Source organism: Sitophilus oryzae, unplaced genomic scaffold (genome assembly GCF_002938485.1).
Source record: "Sitophilus oryzae breed Bouriz unplaced genomic scaffold, Soryzae_2.0 scaffold_1181_pilon_pilon, whole genome shotgun sequence".
Lineage (NCBI taxonomy): Eukaryota > Metazoa > Arthropoda > Insecta > Coleoptera > Curculionidae > Sitophilus > Sitophilus oryzae.
Genome location: NW_022145817.1, coordinates 2,532,995 through 2,557,069, shown reverse-complemented (window position 1 = coordinate 2,557,069; position 24,075 = coordinate 2,532,995). Strand labels below are relative to the sequence as shown.

At 32.1% G+C, this 24,075-nt stretch overlaps 1 protein-coding gene across 2 annotated transcripts in view; it reads left to right on the top strand.

Annotated features, from left to right (window-relative positions):
- The window catches only part of LOC115891494 (zeta-sarcoglycan), a 116,966-nt gene that overhangs the window by 44,665 nt on the left and 48,226 nt on the right, over positions 1–24,075 (top strand). For both annotated transcript variants that reach the window (XM_030911960.1, XM_030911959.1), the window contains exon 3: positions 23,264–23,483. In XM_030911960.1, coding sequence (XP_030767820.1) covers positions 23,265–23,483 — 219 coding nt within the window. In that variant the 5' untranslated portion in view covers position 23,264. The remainder of the gene's footprint in view (positions 1–23,263; positions 23,484–24,075) is intronic.

Below are 24,075 nucleotides of genomic sequence, written 5' to 3'. Positions count from 1 at the left end.
ATAAGATTTTTCTTTAAATTTCGTTAACAAGAATGATAGGGGTAGTTTATTTCAACCCCTTCCACTCATTTTAAAAAAGTGAAAAAATTACCATAAAGTGTGTTTTCATAACAGTAATGCTTCCATAAAATTTCATTAGTCTATCTCTATTCGTTTTCAAGATAAAAAATAAGAACATTATTTTTCCGCCATCTTTGTACCGCGATATCTCCCTAATGGTTGACTTTTGACCCAACGTTTATGAAGCAAACTACCCTTTATTTTGAACAAGGAATCACCCCCTGAAGTTTTTCGCATTTGTTTTGAAACACCCTGTATATCCCGATAAGACCTATTTTGGAAATACAATTTTACAATTTGAATTTTTTCACGAACTTCGTAAACATCCATTATTTTACTTAAAAAATAAATTTTACACGAGAACTGTCGCGAGAATCTATGTATTCGTTTTAGCTATTAAAACACGAATAAATACAAATTCTGAAACATTCTTATCACATATCTACCTATTTTTATTTTATCGCATTTTTTTCGCCTGCTTTTTATCCAGCGGACGGGTATACGCTAATTCGTCCGGTTCTGCCTATGTTACTACTACGGTAGTCCGGTCTGTATAATATGATAACATAGGTTTTTCCGAAATTCACTTTCAAATATGGGAAAGTCTTTTTTTTATTCTTCGTCATAAAGCGAACTATACATCATGAAAATACTGAAAATATGTTTAAACTTGTGCCAATAAAGCCCTCTCGAACTACGAGTATACGAGATCAATTCAAAATTTGGACCGCTGTTCCTTGCATAAAGACTACTTAATTAAAAATATACGACTATCAGATTTTCCTCTTCTGTACAAATTATTACAGTTGGGGGTTGGAACCTTTGGTGTTACACAGCAAAATAAAACACTGAATCACCACAATACGTCAAAACACTTTTACTTTTACACTGGACGCGCGTTAACAATTTTAATCATCTGCTGATGATGCTAACATGGTTAGCGAAACGCGCGTCCAGTGTAAAAGTAAAAGTGTTCTGGTGTATTGTGGTGATTTAGTGTTTTATTTTGCTGACAAAAGTGTTCTGGTGTATTGTGGTGATTTAGTGTTTTATTTTGCTGACAAAAGTGTTCTGGTGTATTGTGGTGATTTAGTGTTTTATTTTGCTGTACAAATTAGCTAAAGTTTATAAAAATATACAAAAAGATTTGGTCACCAGTACAATTGACCGCGCATGCGCATACCGTTGCTTAACCTCGATTATTGACTATGTATTTTAAATAAAGACTAAAATTTTAGTGTAAGACGATATAGCTTGCCAAATTTTATAGTTCTAGGTCAACGGAAAATATCCTATAAATTTTGATTCCCTTCTTCTTATTTCTCTGCTTATCCATTAATGGATGTGTGCGACCACACTTTCCATGGCATCCCTATCTCTGGCTGTGTGGATCAACGTCTGTATGTTACTAATGCCTGTCCACCGTCTTATGTTCAGCAGCCAGGACATTTTTTTTTTCGTCCCAAACCTCTCCTGCCCTCGATCTTGCCCTCGATAATAAACTGGAAAAATTGGTATTTATGGTTACGCATGACGTGACCCAGGTACGCGGTTTTTTTTATGGTGTTGAAGAGTTCACGTTCTCTATTAATACGTCTTAGTACATCCTCGTTTCTTATCTTGGCCGTCCATGATATCTTAAGGATTCTGCGGTACATCGACATTTCGAAAGCTTCCAGTCTGTTTATGGCACTTGCTTTTAGTGTCCAACTCTCCACGCCGCGCCGTAGAGGAGTACCGACCAGACGTAGCATTCCACATATCTCAACCGAAGCTCAAGGTCTAAATCGCTACAGGTGAAGACTTTTTTAAATTTCAGGAATGCGCCCCAGACTTGCTCGATTCTGCACTTAATGTCCCTGTCAGATGACCAGTCCACGTGAAGCCAAGCTCCCAGGTACTTGAATTTTTCGACTCGTTCTATGAATTTTCCTTCGTATGTTAAGCTGACGTCTCTAAACTCATCCACCTCTCTCGTGACAACCATGAATTTTGTTTTATTTGTGTTAATGGCAAGTTCAATTCTTTGACTACATTCTCCTACCATACTAACCAACTGTTATAAATCGTCCATGTTATCCGCAACCAGAACTGTGTCATCGGCATATCGTATGTTATTTATCCAGACTCTGTTGACTCTAATTCCAATCTCCTTATCCTCTAGCGACTCCTGAAAGACGGCCTCTGAGTATATATTGAACAAGAGCGGCGATAGTATACACCCCTGCCTTACTCCTCTGCGAATTCAAATTGGGTTGGTTAGGCCGTTTGTTAATTTTACCCGTGCTGATTGGTGCCAGTATAGGTTTTCGATACATCGGATGTCTTTCTGGTCTAAATCCAATCTCCTGCGAAGCTGCATAAGTTTATGATATTGAACTATATCGAGAGCTTTTTCGTAATCTATAAAACATAGACATGTGTTCTTTCGCTGGTCGTGGCAGTTCTGTACTAATATCTGCGTCACGGCCAGTGCTTCCCTGGTGCCTAACCCCTGTCTAAATCCAAACTGTGAGTCACTCATGGCATCCTCACACCTTCCGTACAATCTCCGATGTATTATTCTCAGAAATATTTTTAGAGAATGATTCCCTTGAGAGTGTCGAAATATACTCGTACGTTTTTTTTTGCGGCATAAACGGCCATATCTTTTTTTGCGTTAACTTAGAAGTTTGATTTAGGCTAGAGAAGCTAAACAAATTAGGCAAAGAAAATAAAGTACTCCTACTTTAGGTGCCAGCTCACCAAGGAATAGAAGACAATGAAAAAGCAAAACTCAAGGCGGAACTCAAGAACTTGGAAGATTCCATCCGCAACCTGGAATGGAAATCTTGCAATGGTCTAAGACACTCGAAGAAGTTTCTGAGGGCTTATGATCAAGAAAAATCACAGATCTTCCTGGGCCTGAGTAAGAACAATCTTCGGATTGTCACGGGGTTTTTAACAGGACACTGTCTCCTCAATGAACACCTCAGTAGATTGAAACTAAGAAGAAACGGCGAATGCAGATTCTGTGGGGAAGATGGGGAAACACCAGTACACCTCATCACTGAGTGCGCCGAGACGACAACCATTCGTGCCATGAATTTTGGTACGACTGATATTGGAGATGGAGAACTACCCTCTATAAAACCGTCCCAGATACTGGCTTTTGTCAAAGCCCTGGGACTGTATGATGAGTTATGATTCAAGAAAGGGGGACACAATGGATCTGTAGGGTCGAAGTGATTGACCCCCCTCCCACTCATTCTAAATTCTAAAAAAAATGAAAACGCAAAAGATCTAGCTAGAAAAGGAGCGAACTGAACCAGAACCGTTATGAGTGGATATCAACTTGAAGGGGAACTCCAGGGGAACCTAGAAGACTCCATTCATAATTTGCAGTGGAAATCCCCAACAGTCTAGGACGATCGAAGAAGTTTCTCAGAACTTACGACCTAGAAAAATCAAAGCATCCTTAATTTAAGCCTTGTTTATATAAAAATTCATATAAGTACACAAAAACAATCATCGGATTATCACAGGTTTTTTAATCTTGTCTCCTTGTCTCCTCAATGAAGACCCCGGTAGATTAAAGCTAAGAAACAATGGCGAATGCAGATTCTGTAGGTAAAATGGGGAAACACCGGAACACCCCTTCACTCCATCACTGAATGCGCCGAGACGACAATCATTCGCACTATAAACTTTGGTACGACTGATATCGGCAAGCATTGCCTTTTACATTATACATACCAGGTGTATTTCCAGCTTTATTTTGACACACAATTCTTCCCAGTCAACTCCCCCTATGCTTAAGTTAGTGTTTAAATATTTAACTCTATTCGGCAAAACAAATCAAACAAAATTATTAATCCTGCTGTTAAACTTGAAGCGACTAATTATTTTGAAACCGGGCATTATCCGGAAAATTCCCCCGACGTCCCTTATAAAACATTCAAACCGGGGTTTCTATCTTATTAAATAGAATTTTTGCCGAAGCCAGAAGGGAGAAAGAGTATCCGTTTCCGCTCCTTCAGCCTGTGGATTTCTCCATGAACGAAGGTTCGCTTCCTTCCGGCGAAAGCTGACGGTCTACAACCATTTCGCATGCCCTCCCCCCACCCCCTTTAATCTCCTCTCGCTAATTACCGGAGAGGCCGATATTGAAAATTTAATGCGACCACTTTCCCGAGATACCTCGACGCTTCTTCCGTTCAGGGGCTGACCGAAGACTTGGTGCCGAAATCGATCGTCCATGTTTTGGGAGCATCCCGGTCACCATAACGGTTACAATTTAATTAAATCGACCGTTAAACGATTAAGGGTGGCTGCTATCATTTACTGGAACATCTTCGATCATTGGTTGACAGAAACAGTGGTCACAAAGTACAGAGCTTAAGGCTAGGCGCAGACATGCAATTTCTAGTCGATTATTTTGTTGCAAAAGTGAAAAATCGGCCGACTACTTATTTTATTAAATGTTCGAATTAAAGAACGTAAAGATTATTATTTAAAAAAGGGAGGTTTTCACAAATCTAAGATTTGTCAACATTCATGGGACACAGGGCACAGTATAAATTTTAACAACGCCAAAATTGTAATGAAAGAAGCGATAACCTCTAAAAGGAAAATAAAATAGGCTCTTTTATTACGAACTAATAAAAATAAATGTATTGCTCGTGCATCTGTAGATGTTAGTAATGTATGGCAATTGCTTCTTTGATTTTAAAGAACATAACATAAATAAACATAACATACGTAAAAATTAAAAAACAAATTAAAAATAATCATACAGAAAGTTTGAGGCTTTTTGGTTTTACCTTATTAAGTAATTGTAAAGCGCGAAAATTTGCGGTGAATAGGCAATTCTAAAAAGTTTTCTAAAATATACGGAAAAGTTTAAAAGAAAATGCACGATTAATTGTTAACTCTCCAAAAAAATCCTCTATGGGTATTTCGCCACTGCAAGAAAATCTACAAAATAAAATAGTTATTTTTTGTAAACACTTCTGGCGTTAATCCCAAACGGAAACTACTTGTCAGAAGTTAGGTTTACAGATATACAAATTTGCCTAACGAACGAAAAAATGCTTAACGTTTCGGAAAGTTTAAATCTTTTCGTCCTCGGAAGCAAAAAAAAATCAAAGAATAAAGAAAAAAATATTTAAAATATTTAAATTCAACTATTCGAGAACACTTTAGTTTTTTAAAACAGATACGTCTACAAAAACCGTTGACGTTCTGTTAAACACGACATGATGTCCAAGTTAAACTTCAAAATTAACAATTACTACCTGATAACAATTACTTAATAAGGTAAAACCAAAAAGCCCCAAACTTGCTGTATGATTATTTTTAATTTTTACGTAGGTATGTTATGTTTATTTATGTTATGTTCTTTAAAATCAAAGAAGCGATTGCCATACATTACTAACATCTACAAATACATGAGCAATACATTTATTTTTATTAGATTCTATTAAAAATGCCTCTTTTAATTTTCTTTTAGAGGCTATCGCTTCTTTCATTATAATTTTGGCCTTAATTAATTAAAATTTAATAACTGTTAACATTTTTTTGCGAAAAATATCACCCCTAAAAATATTTGCATCTATTTAAGAGTCAGCCTGTATAAAGGTACTGACAAAGGCACAATAAACACGAGTAGAAGAATGGAAATGATTTTAATTCTAGATTAATTTATTTTCCTTTTTTTTTCTGGTTAAAAACTGATTTTAAAATAACCAAAAAATATTTTAAGCAAACGAAATAATTTGTTTTAAGTTGATTATTTTTAACCTCCATTTGAAAACATTAACTCCGTGTAAATATTAGGTTTGTTTACCTTACAAAAGTTTAATATTTAACTGTGAATTGAAATTAATAAGTGATTCCATTAAGATTAAATAAACTCACCGAGACAAGGTACATATTTCAAAGCCAACTTTGACTATAAATAATCTTTATTATTAGAAGGTTGATTCATGGCCACATACAGTATGTACGAGAAATATGGTATTTGTCTATATTTCTAGAGCACAGTAAAACAATAAGCTTCGAAAAAAAACACGTTCTCTCTATCTTAACAATAGTTTGTCCAACGAGAAGATCCTTGACAATGACAGTTATGTCTGTCATTTTAATTCACAGGCCCAATCCTAGTTTCTATATATTTTTTCGGCTGACGTCTGATGAATTTTTTTAGTCATTGGCCAGACCTATACCGGGTGCATCTCAAAAGTCGCTCACTCCTCTAAATTTTTTATTTAAAAAAACGAGAATTGGTGTGTTAATATATGACATAAATTAGGATTGATTGACGCATTCAATTGTTTTCGGTCACTTCCGGTTTCACCGGATATGACTGCAACTTTTGATTTTTGAAGGGCACCCCCAGTATTTTTTTACTTTATTCGATAAAAAATGTCACTTTGAATAGAACGACATATATCATATGTCAACTTTTGACATTTACGCATATGGTTTATTTGAAATTATAACTTGCGGTTCGTAACGAAAATTTGACTTGAAATACCATGTGTGTGGTATCAAATTATTCGTAAAAAATGCTTTTTCCAAATATGCTAATGAGCCACCCTCGTTCCATTTGAAAAAATTGAGATACGATTAAAAATACGATTTGAGCATTTTCTAACTAGCCCGGACAAGACACTGTGAGGTTCTCTCCGTTTTTGAGAACGCTCACGGATGCCGAGTTGCCTTGGTTCGGTTCCTCGGGCTCCACCCCCAAAGTTTAAAGTGTTTGAGAGACCACTAGTGCCAGCACGGGTAGCTTTTATACAGTGGAGATACCAGGGAGTGATGAGATGAAAAGAAAATAAAACACACAATTAACTACAACGCAACACTAGGTCTTTATTCAACAAATCAATTATGTACAAAAGTAATCAAGGAAAGTTTACGTTCTCGTATTGAAACAACAATAAATTAAAATAAATGTTTAGTACCCCGCAAAGCAAAATTTACAATAACAACCGTGTACCTCTAGAGTTCTGATCGATTATTTCCCAATACGTAACTCTCTGACTGATTCTAACACACGAACTCAAGACGCGTTCCCGAAGTGACGTTCTATTAGACACGACGACGCGAGTTCCAGATCGGCGTCTATTTTACCGCGACGCGACTCTCTAAACGGCGGCGACGTCGTTACAGGCGTCCCGATGGTCACAGCTAAGTATTTATCGGAGCGGTGTCCTTTTTGACAGTGAAATACGGACCCCGGATCGGAGTCCTGGACCGATCGCGAAGTTAACAGCGTCCGGTGGGATACACAAACGCGAGTCCTGGATCGATCGCAAAGTTAACAGCGTCCTATGGGATACACAAACGCGAGTCCCAGATTGATCGCGAAGTTAACAGCGTCCCGTGGGATACACAAACGCGAGTCCCGGAGTGACGTTGACGTTAGCGACGTCTCGGCGAGTTGTACGTCGTTCGGATAAACACAGCCCGCACATGCACCGCCCGGTTAGGACAGCCTCGGGATTTCGGCGAGATCCCGTCCAGCGTCACTGTTGCAGGGCGCCGTCCGGACGGAACACCCAGAGAAATACGGGAGCTACAAAACCAGCCTCGGGATTTGGGCGAGATCCTGTCCTAGCTCCATAAATATTCGCGACCCGTGCGTTTACTGAACTACCCCGGCTGTCCCTTAAGAAGATTAATTAATTATTAGCCCGTAATTAGCTTTTCCCGAGAGATACACTGAACCGGAGCAGATGTCAGACAGAACCTTTAAAAGAAAAGACCACCATTCCTGGCGACCTGCCCGTAGCACAGCGTAGTCTCTCTTTTGCCTGGTCGGCAACCCTGATAATTTTTAATATTAATAAAGAAAACTAAGAACTCTCGTCTCCGCAACCGAAGGATATGCCATACCTGAGCAGATGTCAGACAGAACCCTTAAAAGAAAGGGCCACCATTCCTGGCGACCTGCCCGTAGCACAGCGTAGTCCCTCTTTGCCTGGGCGGCAATGGTTGTTCTCCCGCGCTTTTAATATCCTAACAATCCCGACAACTAACTCCCTTATCCCTATAACGCGCCCAGGTAGTCGAGTAAACGGCGGTGGGTGCTTACCTTGTACAGTGCGGCGACGATCGGCGGCTGGCAGTAGGTCACTTGGCAGGGCACTCCGGACTCGACTTCACTGTTTCGCGTGCAACCACAAACTGTCTCTCTGGAACTGCTGCAGCCAAGGTACTCGACTGACGCTCCCCTCCACTCAGCCTGCACTAGCAGAGTAGGGCGAGCGGCGCAAACGGTTCGGTTTTTCGCATTAAACTATAGCGACCAAAACCGATCAAAACTCTCTTTACAATATGGCAATTAAATATTTAACTTATTTAATTCAACAATCGGAATACTAATGAAGTTTATTACAACAATGATTTAACAAAATACATTGACTGTCATTATTAAAAAAAATGAAGTCCCTATTACTCTAGTATAATATTAATTAACACAATATACAGGAGTCCCAGGAGTGAGTGTAGAAATTTTTATCAACTTCATTACAACACTAAAAACATTAGACGATCAAATCCATTTTTCCAAGGCTCCTTGATGCATAATAAGTATTTTTAACATACACATGGCACTCTAGATTGAATTTTAAAAAACAATTTTTTATTAAGCGAGAATGTCAAAAGTTGACATATGATATGTCATTCTATTCAGAATGTCATTTTCTATCGAATAAAGTAAAAAAATACCGAGGGTGCCATTTAAAAATCAAAAGTTGTAGTCATTTCCAGTGAAACAGGAAGTGACCAAAAACAATTGAATACACCAATCAATCCTAATATATGTCATATACTAACATACCAAATCTTGTTTTTTTTATCTAAAAAATAAAAAAGTTATAGGAGTGAGCCGCTTTTGAGACGCATCAATTGTTTTTGGTCACTTCCTGTTTCACCGGAAATGATTACAACTTTTGATGATTACAACAATTGAACTTTGATCTACGATTTGGGCATCGTTTAACCGGCCAGGACAAGACATGAAAAACATTAGACGATCAAATCTATTTTTTCGAGGCTCCTTGATTAAAAATTAGTGTTTTTAACTAGTAGTGGGAACTATCGAATGAATACTATCGAAACATTCGATAGTTGCAATCCATTCGAATAATTCGATAGCTAGTAAGAAAACATTCGTTGAAAACTATTGGAATAAAAATTATCGAATAGATGCGTCATCTGCCTTGAAATATTGTATTCTAGTAATTCGGCAGCAAAAACCATTCATTTATAAAAATCATTCATTTATGAAATTCATTTATTCGTCAGGATCGATTATAATAAAATATTAACTGGATTTTAGATGTCGCCCGGCGACGTAGGTTTCTTTCCGAGAAACCCGACAGCGGTCGGTGGCAATGCTATGAAAGAAGCCGGCATCTTTGATTTTTTGCGGAGTCATATAATGATAAGGACACATTATTTTTTTTACTGAGATGGTAGTATTTACACAGAAAATATATTACGAAGGGCGCTGTTGCCATATATTGGTATTAGTTGATATTAGCAAAGAATATTATTGTTTGGCTTTAGTTAGTTAGGGATGGTATGTCTATATATTTTGCATTTTTTTTTATTAATATTCTGTTGTTACACTGCAATAATACTTGTTATTTTGGATGTAGGAAAATGATTTTTAATGTTTTTAAGCAAAGACTGGTTTAATAAAAAAAAATAATAACAGTAATAATTTGTCGAGTAATTTGTTATACCTATTAACAACAAAATTTAAAATAATTTAATATAATTTTTTTTACGTAGTAGCATAATATAAACAACAAATTAGATGTCAAAATTATTTATATTAGATCCTATTTAAAAATAATATAGTCTTTAAATTTTTTGGCAACGTTGGTTTATTAAATAATAATGATTACAGAACTAATTTGTTATATTAACAACAAACTTTATAATCATGAAATATAAACATTTATTAATTTTCTAAGCATGCAGTGTAATAGAAGGAAAATATAAATAAAAAATTAGAAATCAAAATTATTTATATTAGGTACTTTATATTACTATTTAAAGATAATATTTACTTTTACTGGCATTTACTTTAAAAAATAAATGAAATATTTCTTCACAAAAAACTACATGTAAGAGAATTAGCATAAACAAAATATAAACATCGTTAACTTGTTTTTTAAAATGGCACGTGTAAAACTTTCAATTTAATTTTCTCATCCCATAGTTTGAGTTCGATAACCATTTACTTAACCACATTACTTAAATATGATTATTAAGTTCAACTAATTCATATTCTAAAATACAAATATGTATTTATAAAAATTAATTCTAAGTTCATCTCATCTCTCTTAAAAATTGCTACTTCTCAAAATTTCCCATTAAAAAATAGACCATATACCATATAAAATAAAATAATTGAAAGATCGGGCTACGGAAAATCACACAAATTTTCGGAAAAATTTTGACCACCTGTATACGCACACAATCGTCAATTAAAAAAAAACTACTATTTTACTATTTTAAATATTTTAATAAACGCAAAAATAGCACAGTATTTATAAGGCGAAGTTATACAAATTTGGAAGAACTAATAATGCACTCACGCACACAAAAATCAAACGAATACTAAATTTCATTTATCAAAAGCATTCGATAGTCGTGGCTCAACGATAAAAATTTAGCTTTAGTATACAAATGGATGAATGATTTTATTCGAATAAAACCATTCGATAGTTGAAATCATTCATTCAGTAACCATTCGATAGTCTAATTCATTAGATAGTTCCCATCGCTATTTTTAACACAGCCATGGTACAGTACGTCTGTCCGTTCTGTAGCTACGGGGTATCCGTGAGAGGGGAAACGATATTCTCTCGATGTTTTTCCTAAAAAATTAGACAACGCGTCCCTTCAATAAAAATTCGACAAATTTGCAAGTAGCCAATAAAATGAGTGGGCGGAGCGATTTGCGATGACGTACTCGTCAAGTCGACGTATAAAATATATTGCTATTTATTTAAATGTTTTTTGTCCGCATTCCTTTCATAGACACAGATCCAGCAGACGTACTTTACTCTAGATTGAAATTTAAAATATTTTTTTAAGCGAAAATGTTAAAAGTTTATATATGATATGTCATTCTATTCAGAGTTTCACTTTCTATCGAATAAAGTAAAAATATACCAAGGGTATCATTTAAAAATCAAAAGCTGTAGTCATTTCCGGTGAAACAAGAAGTAATCAAAAACAATTTAATACGCCAATCAATGCTAAGTTATGTTATATAATAACTAGTTTTTTTTATCTAAAAAAATAAAAAAGTTGCGTGAGCCACTTTTGAGACGCACAAGAAGAAGAAACCGCAGCCTACCATCGTCCGTCAATCTCCAATCATTTTTGCCCTTCCGATGACGGAAAGAGATATATACTTTCCGAAACGTTAAGCATTTTTTGTTCGTTAGGCAAATTTGTTTATCAGTAAACCTAACTGCTTACAATTAGTCTCCGTTGGATTAACGCAGCAGTGTTTACAAAAAAATAATTATTTTATTTTGTAGATTTTCTTGCAGTGGCGAAATCTTCTCCTTCTTCTTTACGTGCCGTCTCTTTCGTAGAGGTTGGCGATCACATTGGCAAAATCTTCACGATTCTCGGCTTTCGTTATGAGTTCTTCAAAAGTTAGGTGAGAATTTCTGATGTTTCTCAACCAAGATAATTTCTTCCTGCCGAGACCTCTTTTTCCTTCAATTTTACCCTTAACTATTAATTGTAAGACGTGGTATTTTTCATTTCTCAATATATGCCCTAAGTATGATGTTTTTCTTATTTTTATTATATTCAGCAATTCTCTTTCTCTGCATGCCTATTCTGTTGTAAACTTCAGTATTTGTGATGTGGACTGTTCATGGAATTTTAAGCATTCTTCGATATATCCATGTTTCGAACGATTCGAGGCGATTCATCTTTTGAACTTTTAGTATCCATATTTCTTCTCCGTATAATGGAATTGACCAATAGACAATAGGATTGCCCCATATAGAATTTTTTTGGAGAGATGAATCCGCCACATAGCTATAGATATTTGTTGTCAATCATCTTGTTATTTAGTCATAAAATTGCCTAGAAATTATTAAAAATTTCACACCCGCCTTCTAATTAACCAATCTGAAGCATCGGTGTCCCGTCGCAGCGCCAAACTACTACTATCCGATCCCCTCGCCCGTTCGCTAGACACGATCATGAATATTCGAAAGGCGCGCGGGCAAATATTGACGACGCCACTCGAAATGCCGAATCCTCATTTGACGACACGTTTGCCCTAATCCTTCTTCAGACATAACTAAACCGATCGGATGCCCGATTACCGGCCTACGTCCTAATACTACTATCGGCTACGGCTGAGCCATCGCCAGCGGAGATTCCGCATCTTCCGTCCGCTAGGATAGGATAAGCGGATGACAGCAACAATGGACGAAACGGGATGAAAGGCAACTTCACTACGGGCTATTTTGTAAAAGTGTCTGTTTTGCGATTTCTTAGAGCAGTCACGTACTGGAAGATTAACACAAACGGATTTATTGTGTTCATAACTCCAAAACGCTAAAAATCAGAAAAAAAAGCTAGTTTTGACTCTATTTATTATTTTTGACTTGTAATTTGTGAATCTAATAACAATATTGATATATATTTTTTGCCACAGATTATTATAGTGAATTTACAATTTTTTTTATCGAGATTTACCAGCCCTTAAAATATTTGCACTTATTCAAGACTCACCCTATAGAGAAACCATGGAACTACCCTAATGCAAAGTAAACCAATGCAATGCAAATGCCATAATGCAATGCAAGAGCAAATATTGTTAGGAATAAATAATGAACTATAAAGAACTATAAGGCTGGGGCCTTATAGTTATATATATATATATATATATATATATATATATATATATATATATATATATATATATATATATATATATATATATATATACTTGGAAAATTTATTATTCTTGAACCTTGTAATTAAATATTCTGTTTTTTTTTTAAATTTTCTTGGAATTTAGGTTCGGGAAAACTCTGATTAAGTTTTCATTTGGGTTTTCATATTTTTATTTCATTTTTAAAGGAAATACCCAAACGTTTCGGCCAACATTACAGCCTTCATCAGTGTAGCTAGTGTCTATAACAAAGTGCCAATTTCAAATTAACTTATCACAAAAATCTGTTAGATTTTTTTTTTTTTTTTTTTTTGGAGAAACACATTATTTATACAAATCACGAATACATAGTAAAATTAAGAGTCAAGTAGTTTATGTATAAAAAACCTTAAGTAGCTAAGTGTGACAAAGTTTATGTAATAAACACAATAATTATTTACAAAAATTATTATTTTTTTTTTCATACTTATTTACCCGCTATTGAAAGTTAAAAATAAAATCTTACAACACTCACCAAAATCAAAAAAACAGTGCCGAACATAATCCAAAAATTACATAGAACAAATTCACAAACACACACAGCATAATGTTTACTATAATTAATAAAACTAATATCAACTTGTCAGAGGATGGCTACATATTTTTTTTTTAAATGATTATTCGTAAGACCAAAACGATCCACGTATGTATATTGACTACGGCTGAAATCGCACTAAACCTAATTTATATTTCATTGGCCAATAAACTGTAAAAACACTATTCTTTTTATGGTTTCCAAAATATTACTTCTTATATATACATGATTTTTTTTATATAAAACAGGGAGAAAACAATAAACAAATTAATTTAACAACTAAAATACACTTGATTCAAGTTTTTTATGTCAGTTCTATCATTCATAGATTCAGGTTCTTTTTTAATATAGATCATTTCCAAAAATTCTCTTTTATGCTTGTTGTATTCAGTGGCTAAAATTTTGGTCTCCTGATAATTCATTTTGTGATTTGTCGTGCTTTCATGTTTAGTCAGAGCAGTTTTATTTTTTTTGTCATACTTATGACCTTTTAACCGGTTTTCTAAATATTGTGCTGTTTGACCAATGTAGACGTTTGGGCAGTCTTGACAGGGAATTTGGTATACTATATGAGTTTTTTTATTAGTAGGTATTTTACTCTTTAGGCGACTAAAATGCTTTTTTAACGTGTTATATCCCTTGTGACATACGGAAATATTGCTTTTTTTGAGTAAATTTTGGAATCCCTCAGACACTGTTCTTATATAGGGGAGTGGTAGATATCCGTTGTCTTTTTTGTTTTTATTGCTACTAATATTTGAGTTTATTTGTTGTTGATTTTCTAATAGTTTTTTTTCCTAGATTTTATGATACCATTTATTAATTTTTCCGGATAGCTATTCTTCATTAAAACTTCTTTGATTTTTTTTAAGGCATTTAATCTGTATGGAGGATCACTAAGGATTAAAGCTCGGTCTGTCAAGCCAATAACCACAGATTTTTTTTGGGATATGTGATGTTGAGAGTGGAAATTTAAGTATCTGCCGGACCATGTATTTTTTGTATACCATTCTGTTAAAACTTTATTATCACTGTGATGTAATGTCATATCGAGAAAGTTGATTTTGTTATCTGTCTCTTTCTCGATAGTGAATTGTAGTTTATGGTTATAACTATTGAAGGACGTTAGTATAGAGTTGCATTTATCATTTGGTACTGCAGTAATAACGTCATCAACATACCGATAATAAAACGGAATAGAAAAATTAAGATTTGGTATTATTGAGTCTTCTAGATCTTCTAGAACCATTTGTGCAATAACGCTTGAGATTGGCGAGCCCATTGCACACCCTTCGATTTGTTTGTACACTTGTTGTTCGTACATAAAATAAGTGGAGGTAAGACATAATTCTACTGCTTGTTTAAAATCTTGTATAGGAATATCTGTAAATTCTTCAATTTCATTCCATCTTTTTTCGACAATATCTAGTGCCAATTTAATTGGTATATTTGTGTAGAGAGAAACGACGTCTAAAGATATTAATGTATAATTGCTCGGAAGTTGTACATCTTTAATTTTGTTTTTGAAATCCCATGAGTCTTTAATATATGAATTTGTAGTACCAGTTACTTTTTGAAGGATATCTTTTAAAAACTTGGACAGTTTATGTAGAGGTGACTGTACACAAGAAACAATTGGTCGCATAGGTATACCTGCTTTATGGAGTTTTGGTAGGCCATATATTTTTGGTGGCTGGGCATTTAATATTTTTAAAGCTTTAGCTGTATTAGGGGAAATGTAAGTTTTTTCCTCCCATTGCTTAATAATGTCGTTATTCTTTTTTTGTAGAACATTTGTAGGATCAGTATTAAGTTTCTTGTACGTATTTTCTTCATTTAACAGTAATTTCATTTTTTCGTCGTATTGCGTAGATGTCATAATGACTGTTTTATGTGATTTGTCCGGTCTTAAAATCTTTAGTTCTGGGTGGTGCTTAAGGAACTTTTTTGTTTTTTCAATTTTTTTATTTAGTGATATCTCAAACATATTATTATTTGTTCTTGTAGTTTTGTTGGTGTCCAATTTATTTTTAAATTTTGTTAGTATTTCATGGCTGGCTGATCTGATCTCGTTTTTTTGGTTATTTGTTAATTTATAAGTTGAGACCTCAATAGATGAAATAATTTCTGGGATAGGCATTTCTGTCGCTGATTGAATTGGATAAGCAAATTCTCCACCTAAGCTTAGAATTTCGGTAGCATAGTCAGGAATATTTTGATCTGACATATTTTCTAACCATTCTTTTTCCACATTGATTGTGTTTGAAGTATTACTTGGCCCCTTTTTGAGTAATACGTTTATTTTTCTAATGTTCCTCTGTTTTATCTTCTCGAAAGTTTTCTCATAGACATAATTTTCTCTTGTAAGAAATCGTTCATATATATATGGTAAGAGTATTTGTTCTAATTTTGCTTTAAGTTTGTATATTTCGTTTTCTGTGAATTTTATAATATTTATTGTATCGGCTATTAATATTTTTATCGTATCCAATTTAAAATATTTTAAGGTATAGTTAAGAAATTTTCTATTTAAATTTAAAGAAAAGAAAGTAATATGATTCATTTTGAAATTTAAAAAAGTTGCTGTTAAATTGTCACTTTTACATCTCAGCAAAAAAGTACGTCTGTTCTTTTGATTAGCAAGTTTGTAGTTGAATTTTCTAAAATTTTTCATTAAGCTGACAACTTCTTTGTTATAGATGGATCGCCAATCTCAAGCGTTATTGCACAAATGGTTCTAGAAGATCTAGAAGACTCAATAATACCAAATCTTAATTTTTCTATTCCGTTTTATTATCGGTATGTTGATGACGTTATTACTGCAGTACCAAATGATAAATGCAACTCTATACTAACGTCCTTCAATAGTTATAACCATAAACTACAATTCACTATCGAGAAAGAGACAGATAACAAAATCAACTTTCTCGATATGACATTACATCACAGTGATAATAAAGTTTTAACAGAATGGTATACAAAAAATACATGGTCCGGCAGATACTTAAATTTCCACTCTCAACATCACATATCCCAAAAAAAATCGGTGGTTATTGGCTTGACAGACCGAGCTTTAATCCTTAGTGATCCTCCATACAGATTAAATGCCTTAAAAAAAATCAAAGAAGTTTTAATGAAGAATAGCTATCCGGAAAAATTAATAAATGGTATTATAAAATCTAGGAAAAAACAAACTATTAGAAAATCAACAACAAATAAACTCAAATATTAGTAGCAATAAAAACAAAAAAGACAACGGATATCTACCACTCCCCTATATAAGAACAGTGTCGGTTAAAAGGTCATAAGTATGACAAAAAAAAATAAAACTGTTCTGACTAAACATGAAAGCACGACAAATCACAAAATGAATTATCAGGAGACCAAAATTTTAGCCACTGAATACAACAAGCATAAAAGAGAATTTTTGGAAATGATCTATATTAAAAAAGAACCTGAATCTATGAATGATAGAACTGACATAAAAAACTTGAATCAAGTGTATTTTAGTTTGTTAAATTAATTTGTTTATTGTTTTCTCCCTGTTGTATATAAAAAAAATCATGTATATATAAGAAGTAATATTTTGGAAACCATAAAAAGAATAGTATTTTTACAGTTTATTGGCCAATGAAATATAAATTAGGTTTAGTGCGATTTCAGCCGTAGTCAATATACATACGTGGATCGTTTTGGTCTTACGAATAATCATTTAAAAAAAAAATATGTAGCCATCCTCTGACAAGTTGATATTAGTTTTATTAATTATAGTAAACATTATGCTGTGTGTGTTTGTGAATTTGTTCTATGTAATTTTTGGATTATGTTCGGCACTGTTTTTTTGATTTTGGTGAGTGTTGTAAGATTTTATTTTTAACTTTCAATAGCGGGTAAATAAGTATGAAAAAAAAAATAATAATTTTTGTAAATAATTATTGTGTTTATTACATAAACTTTGTCACACTTAGCTACTTAAGGTTTTTTATACATAAACTACTTGACTCTTAATTTTAACTATGTATTCGTGATTTGTATAAATAATGTGTTTCTCCAAAAAAAAAAAAAAAAAAAAGAAATCTAACAAATTTTTGTGATAAGTTAATTTGAAATTGGCATTTTGTTATAGACACTAGCTACACTGATGAAGGCTGTAATGTTGGCCGAAACGTTTGGTTATTTCCTTTAAAAATGAAATAAAAATATGAAAACCCAAATGAAAACTTAATCAGAGTTTTCCCGAACCTAAATCCCAAGAAATTTAAAAAAAAGTAGTATATATATATATATATATATATATATATATATATATATATATATATATATATATATATATATATATATATATATATATATTATGCCAGTCCGACCCTGCGTCAATCCGTTCTGTAAATACGAGGTATCCGTAAAGGGTAAAGGGAAAAATGAAATTCTCTATATACGAGCAATTCATCGGCGTGTTATAAATAGTTTAAATAACATTACTTGCTTGTACAAGAATTTCCATAATACCTAATCAGTTTTATTTTTTTCAACGTTTTTCCACGTAAATGATACATAATTTTTATAAAAATTCAAAAAATAAGAAGAAAATTAATAAATATTTAATAAAATCACGCACTGTTTTCCAAGCTCGGTCTACTACCGTTGTATAAAAATTAGGATAAGCATGGAAGGATTCTACCATATCTTCTAAGAATTATAAGTTTAATTTTTAAATTATTTTCATGTTCATTAAGTCCAAAATGCTGCTACTTCGGTTCTTTAAAAATGCATTAAAAATTTATTCGTTTTTGGACTTATATTATAAATAATAATATTATAAATAAATATATGGTTATGAATATCATATTTTTTAAATTTAATTGATTATTTATAAATCTGTTTGGGTAATATTCAATTCCATTTTCAAAATTTCAAACAATAAGGGTTGCTATCTCTAGAAGTATATTTTTATTTCTTATTTCTGCAAGACGAATATCTGCTATCTCCCTATTGTGTCTGAAAAAAATGATGTAACATGAAATATTGAGTTATATTGTTCCCCAGCGAATAAAATTCTTATCTCTTTATCATATTAACGCAGGAAAATACTTCCTACATGTGTACATATTTTTTTGTACCTGTAAAATTAGGAATAATGGAGTTAACAGTGTATCACATTTCACCGACTTAAAATCTAAGGATTTTGACATATTTCAAATTTTGTGAAAATAAAGAGTAAATTTTAAAAAGTGATTTCAGGTAAACAAAATTTCACCAATTTTTTTAATACCTATAGCCGTGACATATTTTTACAAGCGGAAACCTTTAGAATCATATTTTTTACATAATTAAATTGTATCTGATTCACATATACTTAGTATTTATTTTTTATTTATTTTATTTTAGATCAGTTTTATTTGACTAATTAACTTTTAGAGGCATTAATATTAACACTTATCCGCTTACTTTGTTAACATAAAATATTTAAATTGATATTTCATTTAATCCATTTCTGATGTTTAAAAAAAAATGTTTTTTATAAATACTTCTTGACAAAATGGTGAATCTATTACAGTTTTAAAAAATCCTCTTATAATTATTAGCGTATTATTAATTATATAGCTATAATTATATATATACATATAACTTAATTAATAAATAATTAAGTTATTAAATATATATTTCAGATTTTTTTAATTAAAACATAACCCAACTTTGTTATCGCGAATAATATAATTAAAAATGTTAATTGACAATTTTTTTATAAAAAACATTAAAAATAGTAAAGTGTATATTATAATTTAATTGCTAAAGTAATACGATTTAAATATTATTTATTATTATATAAATATTAGTATTTGTATAATATTACGAACTTTTGACATTATTGAGATTAATTAATTTGTTATAGCAATTTAAATAAAATATAATACTCAATTACTTCATATTTTCTTTATTCGCAAAGTATAACGGCATATTTTTCAATTATTCATAATTTTTAAAAATTCAATAAATTCACAATTTTTAAAAAATATTTGCAGATAATAAGTAAACTTTATGATCTTCAGTCTATTTCATCTTAATGATTAAAATTAAATTACATGATACCTAAAGCGATTGGACATGACATGTCAGCAAAAAAAAGGCAGAAAGAAACGGAAATTATTACCACAATGATTGACCTCTCAACGAAAACTTTATCTTCATTTATGTTTGCCGATACTTTTGGCAACACCGTTGCTTGCCTTCATTCTTTTCCATTGCGAAAACTATAATGGAAATGTCAAAGTTGGCGACAACAGACGATATGTACTCTATATTGAAATAGAAGACAACATTCAACAAACTTTTAGGTACGGTTTTCGAAATAAGACTACCGATTCTTGTATCCTATACAGAGTGATTTAGGTTTTTTATTTATATATTTTATATATTTTATGTTATTTTATGATATTTTTATTTGTATTTGCATTACATTACACAAATAAAAATTATTGCCTGTAATTTATTATACAGGGTCCGGCAATAGTGCGTCGGGCTTCTGTAGCTCCTAGAATAAAAAAACTTGGAAATTTTGTTTAAGTGTAAACCTAAAGCATGTACGAGAATGTATTTCAGGAAAATATTTTAACTTCTATAGAGTGGCTCAAAAAAGTGTGAGTGGATCGGTATGATTTTTTTTAAATGGAACACCCTGTATATTATTGCATTATTGGCTTCCTTTCAGATCACTATACATAATCCTAAGATCTGAATAAATATATTTCGATAGTTTCAGAGATATTAATAAATAAAAAAATTATATTTTTCAACCTTCATTAAAAAAATATATTACAAATACAAGAACTGTCCTGAAATCAAAACTATATTAGGTATTTACTTTAGATGGTATGTACTTAAATTTGCTATAAATATCGAAATCTTAAATCATACAGGATGTTCAAAATTCTACTCCAAACTTTAGAAAATATAGAAAATGCCATATATGAAATATAAAACCGCGAATATCTGCGAAACCGTTAATAATTTTCAAATACTCTAAATGCAAAAAATGTTCATTTTTTAATTTTTCATCTATTGAAAACATAATATACAGGGTGTTCCATTTAAAAAAAAAACGGAGAAAAATTATTTTATATTTTAGAAAGTTTGGCGTAAAATTTTAAACATCCTGTATGATATACGATTACCATATTTATAGCAAAGTAAGTGCAGACCATCTAAAGTAAATATATAATATAGTTTTGATTTCAGGACAGTTCTTGTATTTTTAATATTTTTTTAAGAAGGCTGAAAAATATATATTTTTTATTTATTTATTAATATCTCTGAAACTGTCGAAATATATTAGCCTAAGAGCTGACGACATATTTAGAGAACATATTTTAGGCAAGCTAGAATAACTTAAAATGTATAGTTTATTAACTGGTGAACCCAGAATCCTAAGTCTGGCTGGGGTTTGGGGGTATTTCGCTACTGCGCAACCCCTAACATTTGCAAAAAAATAAATCCAAAAAACATTCTTTAGGCAACTTGAAATTTGTTTATTCTTAAATTTTAACATCTATTTAACCTAGAAATAAGTATGCCAGACTTTTTTTTCGGGTTTAAAGTGTAACCAGACCATTCCAAATATGTTTAATTATTATACCTAGAAAACATACTTTAGGCATTCTAAAATTTTTACAGCGTGTTCATTAGATGATATTAAAAAATATGTGTTAATTGCCAGACGAATTCAATGGGATTTAATACTTGCCAGACGCGAATAAAGATTTTAAATGAGCGCGATAAGAAAGTCTTATGAGTATCTATAAGCGCGAGAAAGATAGTTTATTGAGACCCGGTCGGCAGCCGATGCGGCTGACGTAACGGTATTTTGGAGTACTTCAAATTTTCATAAAAACAATTTTTTAAACAAGTTTCATTTCAATTATTTGCAGGCTTTTATTTCATAGATTATTTTGATTATTTTGTTGGAGTTAAGTGGTACAAATAGATATTTTAGTAACTACTAATTTCGCTACTAACTAAATCACAATGGGTAAAAGCCATTTAAGTTGTGTAGTTTGTGAAAAAGTTACTAGTGACAAAGTTATTGTTTTTGATGAAGGCAGATTGCAAAAATGCAAAGAATTTTTAAAAGTGCGCCAACAACATGGCTAAAAATATAAACAAGTGGTTTTACCAGAAAACGTAGTCCCGACAAAAGGGTACCATGTATAGTGCTAAAAAAATAAGTATTCTGGAATTTTATTAAAGTACCATTGTTAATCTTTCTAAATAGATTCAAAAGTAAGTAGAAGTGCTTTACTTTTATGCTTAGGCGTTAAAATACTTTTTATATTGTCAATCGGGTCGCAAAAATTAATAATAATATAATATGTCACAAAAGTATAATAATAATTATACTTTTGTGACGTTTGAAAAAAATATTTTTTATATTATGCTAATTTTTAAATAATTATTCGTCTTCTTATTCTTTCAGATACAAAATACTTAAATTAAAAAGTCTTCTTATTGAAAGGATTTCAATCATACATTTTTATTAAAAAATGTTTCTTTTTATTTATTCAATATTATTAAGTTTTTTCTAAGTTTTTACGACTCCAAAATGCTGTTACGTCAGCCGCATCGGCTGCCGACCGGGTCTCAATAAACTATCTTTCTCGGGCTTATAGATACTCATATGACTTTCTTATCGCGCTCATTTAAAATATTTATTCGCGTCTGGCAAGTATTAAATCCCATTGAATTCGTCTGGCAATTAACACATATTTTTTAATATCATCTAATGAACACGTTGTAAAACTTTTAGAATGCCTAAAGTATGTTTTCTAGGTATAATAATTAAACATATTTGGAATGGTCTGGTTACACTTTAAACCCGAAAAAAAAGTCTGGCATTCTTATTTCTAGGTTAAATAGATGCTAAAATTTAAGAATAAATTTCAAGTTGCCTAAAGAATGTTTTTTGGATTTATTTTTTGCAAATGTTAGGAATTGCGCAGTAGCGAAATACCCCCAACCACCCAGCCAGACTTAGGATTCTGGGTTCACCAGTTAATAAACTATACATTTTAAGTTATTCTAGCTTGCCTAAAATATGTTTTCTAAATATGTCGTCAGCTCTTAGGCTATATTTACTCATATCTTAGGATTATGTAAAGTGAGCTGAAAAGAAGCCATAATCCCGATCCGCTCACACATTTTTGAGCCACCCTATAGAAGTTAAATATTTTCCTGGAACAGATCCTAGAACATACTTTAGATTGGCACTTAAAAAAAATTTTAAGTTTTTTATTGTAGGAGCTACAGATGCCCGACGCACTATTGCCGGACCCTGTATTTTTGAATATTATTAGTTTTAAAATTATTTTCTAGGTACTAGTTTAAAAAATCAATTTAAAAAATACACTACTCAAAACAATTATCGCATATTTTTTTTTTTAATAAAAGTAATTATTACACATTTCTAAATGAAGCATGTATTTTTCTGTTGTTCCCTTGTGAGTTTTTTAAAGATAATTAGTAGTAATATTACCAGACCATATTATTTTAGGCAAATGAACTGCTAATGAATTCGACAGCTTTTTTTTCCTTCTTTTTCTCATTCCTTGACAGCCATAATTGAAACAAAATAATCCTTATAAAAATCTCTTATTGAAAACATTTTTCGAAGATAAATTATTTTTCGTTTTTCTTTCCAGAATGAAGAGAAATGAATCCGAAACGAACCCTGCATCGACAAATCAGGAGGAAGAAGTTTCGAGAAGTATAAATTCCACCCGATGTCATCAGGGTATTCACATGGGCATTTACGGATGGAGGAAAAAATGTTTATACGCACTTATTCTAGTGCTGCTGTTTATGGTAATAGTTAACTTAGCCTTAACTTTGTGGGTTTTGAAAGTGATGGATTTCTCTTCGGTAAGTACCAATTAGTATTATATTTACTCCTATTCTTATGGGGGTAAAGGGTGTCTCAAATTCGAGCTTCATAATTGGTATCTCGGAAACTACACTCACCGGTACGAAAAAAGGGCACCTTAAAATGTTGAATGACTTTAAAGTTTTATGTACTATCACAAATTAACTACAACAGATGCGAAAGAACACCGAATTACGCCTTCAGGTTTCTGTGACCTTCAGAAAGAGTTCATAGACAATCCGCATCAATGTATAGTTTGGGTTATTATTTGTTTGGGTGAAAATAATCTGCACCAATATGTTATCGAGGCATATAATCTCACAGTAATTTAATAGATTGCTCGTTATATTATATCAGTTCGTAGGAGATTAGGAAAAAAAAAGATATTTATAGTATAAAAAATTAATTTATTTAACAAAATTTAATTAAAGATGTGACAGAATAGTTACTTTTCTATTGGTTCTATCGGACTTTTTTCGACTATATAAATCTTTATTTTTTGTAAACTTTAATGCATAAAATATTTTCAATCTAATAAATAATTTAATGATGTAAATAAGAGGAAATTTTTCACATGGGTGGTCAAATTCT